This window comes from Metschnikowia bicuspidata (assembly GCF_001664035.1).
Source record: "Metschnikowia bicuspidata var. bicuspidata NRRL YB-4993 chromosome Unknown METBIscaffold_3, whole genome shotgun sequence".
Classification (NCBI taxonomy): Eukaryota; Fungi; Ascomycota; class Pichiomycetes; order Serinales; family Metschnikowiaceae; genus Metschnikowia; species Metschnikowia bicuspidata.
In genome coordinates, this window is record NW_017387733.1 from 2,354,476 (window position 1) to 2,356,598 (window position 2,123).

At 67.8% G+C, this 2,123-nt stretch overlaps 1 protein-coding gene across 1 annotated transcript in view; it reads right to left on the reverse strand.

The window, feature by feature from the left end:
• SFL1 (Sfl1p) overlaps positions 1–1,426 on the reverse strand; it is a gene marked incomplete at both ends in the record, with an annotated part of 2,357 nt that extends 931 nt beyond the window's left edge. The window contains one exon of the mRNA XM_018854179.1: positions 50–1,426. Coding sequence (XP_018712177.1) covers positions 50–1,426 — 1,377 coding nt within the window. The remainder of the gene's footprint in view (positions 1–49) is intronic.
• Between the last annotated feature and the right edge of the window lie 697 nt (positions 1,427–2,123).

Consider the following 2,123-nt stretch of genomic DNA (forward strand, 5'->3'; position numbering starts at 1 on the left):
GTCGATTGGCAGCGGGCCGCGCCGCGAGCGGGAGCGGCTCGTCGCCCACCGGGGCCGCGGGCCTTGCGGCACCGTCGCCGCTGTTGTACAAGGTGTAGTTCGGGTTGAGCGGGTACGCCTGGGGCACGATGCCCGGCGCCGGCACGGGCCGCGACGCGTCGCTGAGGTGGTAGCTCTGGGGCGGCTTCAGCGGCGGGCGCGCCGGGGCGTCGGCGGGCGTGGCCAGGCTGCGGGGCTGGTCCTTATACGCGGGCGGACGGACCGAGGTGGGCGACATGCCGTCGTGCCCCGGGGAGCCGACGCGGTTGACTGGGGTGTTGGCCAACTTGCGGTCGACCACGTCGTCGCGCCTCGGGGCGTCCGCGGCGGCGGCGCACCTGTCCATGAGCTCTTTGAGCTGGAACACGTCGGCCTGGCTGCGCTGGTGAAGCACGGCGAGCGACTCGTGGCGCGCGAGCAAGTCCAGGTACGCGGCCTTCAAGCCGTTGACGGCCGTGCCCAACTCGAGCAACTTCAAGTGCACGGCCTGGTCCGCGGACGACGCGGGCGCGTGCTGCAGGAGCGGCGTCGGGTGCAGCGGCTGGTGGAGGAAGTACGACGGCGACGGGAGCGGCGGGTCCGAGAGGCCCGGCGAGCTGGGCAGGCGCGGCATCGCCACCGGCGGCGCGTAGAGCGGGTACGCGTACAGGCCCATGCCGGGCGAGCCGGCCGCGTACACGGCCGAGGGCTGGCGCATGTGGTTCTTGGCGGCGGGCGGCGCCCAGGGCGACGGGTACATGGGCACGGCGTAGGGCTTCGGCGAGGCCGCCGGCTTGCCCGGCTTGGCGTCGTCCACGTGCGCGTGCGACGTGGGCGGGAGCGTCTTCAAGCTGACGATCTCCTTGTGCGAGCTGATCACCTTGGACGACTTGCGCTTGATCAAGCTCAAGGCCTCCACGTCGCCCTTGCGGAAGTGGTTGGCGGAGTGGCGGAACTCCCAGCGCGTCTGCGGCGGCGCCAGCGCCGCGCCGCCGTGCTCCGCGCCGCCGCCCTGGGCCTGCTGCTTGTCGTCGTTCTGGAAGTTGTCGTTCACCTTGTGGAACCCGTACATGTTGAGCTGCCGGATGAACGACGCGATGTTGGTGTGCTTGAAGTACTGCGCCAACACGTTGGAGAACTCCTCGCCGGGGTAGAGGCAAAACGAGTCTTGCGTGGGCAGCCACCAGATGAGGTGCGATAGGCTCGCGTCCTCGAGCATGTCGAAGAGCTTATGGATGAACACGGTCTGCGACTTGCCCTGCGAGCCGTACGCGCCGGCGCCGACGGGGCTGTTGCTGCCGGCGCGGCCGGCGCCGACGTCCTGCGGCGGCGGCTGCGGATGGGGCGCCGGCGACGCGGTGCTTTTGGGGAAGGCCACGGGGGCGCTGAGAGTGGCCGGCGACGGCATGCTGGCAGGGGTGGACGGCGGCTCGCGCGGGGTCACAAAAGCGGCGGGCGGCTAGCAAAAAGGGGCGCCAGGAGGGGCGCTGCTGGAAAGCGGGAAAGCTGGAAGGCGGGAAAGCGGAAAGCTCGAAAGCTGGAGAATCTGGAGAGTCTTGAGAAGCGAGAAAAGCTGGAAATCTGGGAAACGGGAGAGCGGGTAAAGCGGGGGTCCAGTGGGCGGAAAACAAAAGGGGTGCTCCGGGGTTGGCGTGTTTGTGACGCTTCGATAGCCTGGATATGGGGCCGACGCAATTTTTGGGAGACTGCACCAGGGCGTGGGTGTGGAACTTACAGAAAAAAAAAAAAAGGTGTACGCTGGGCTCGCAAGTGCGCTTGGAGTGATGGGCCCGGGCAGTAGGCGTGGGTGTGCCGAGGAGGTGTATTTGGCGGAAAGGTGCGGTGAGCAAAGTGGGCAAATCCAGACGGGCTCCACGGGAGCAGGCCGGAAAAAGAAAGCACAGGCCGGAAGCCTCTTTGGCGCCCGAGCCTAAGCGCACGGCCATGGAGGGATTCTGCACCTGCCAGCAAAATTTGAGATCCCGCTCACAATGGCCATTTACTCGCCCCGCATGACGGCGATTGCAGGCAGGCGATTGCAGGCAGGCGATTGCAGGCAGGCGATTGCAGGCAGGCGATTGCAGGCAGGCGATTGCAGGCAGGCC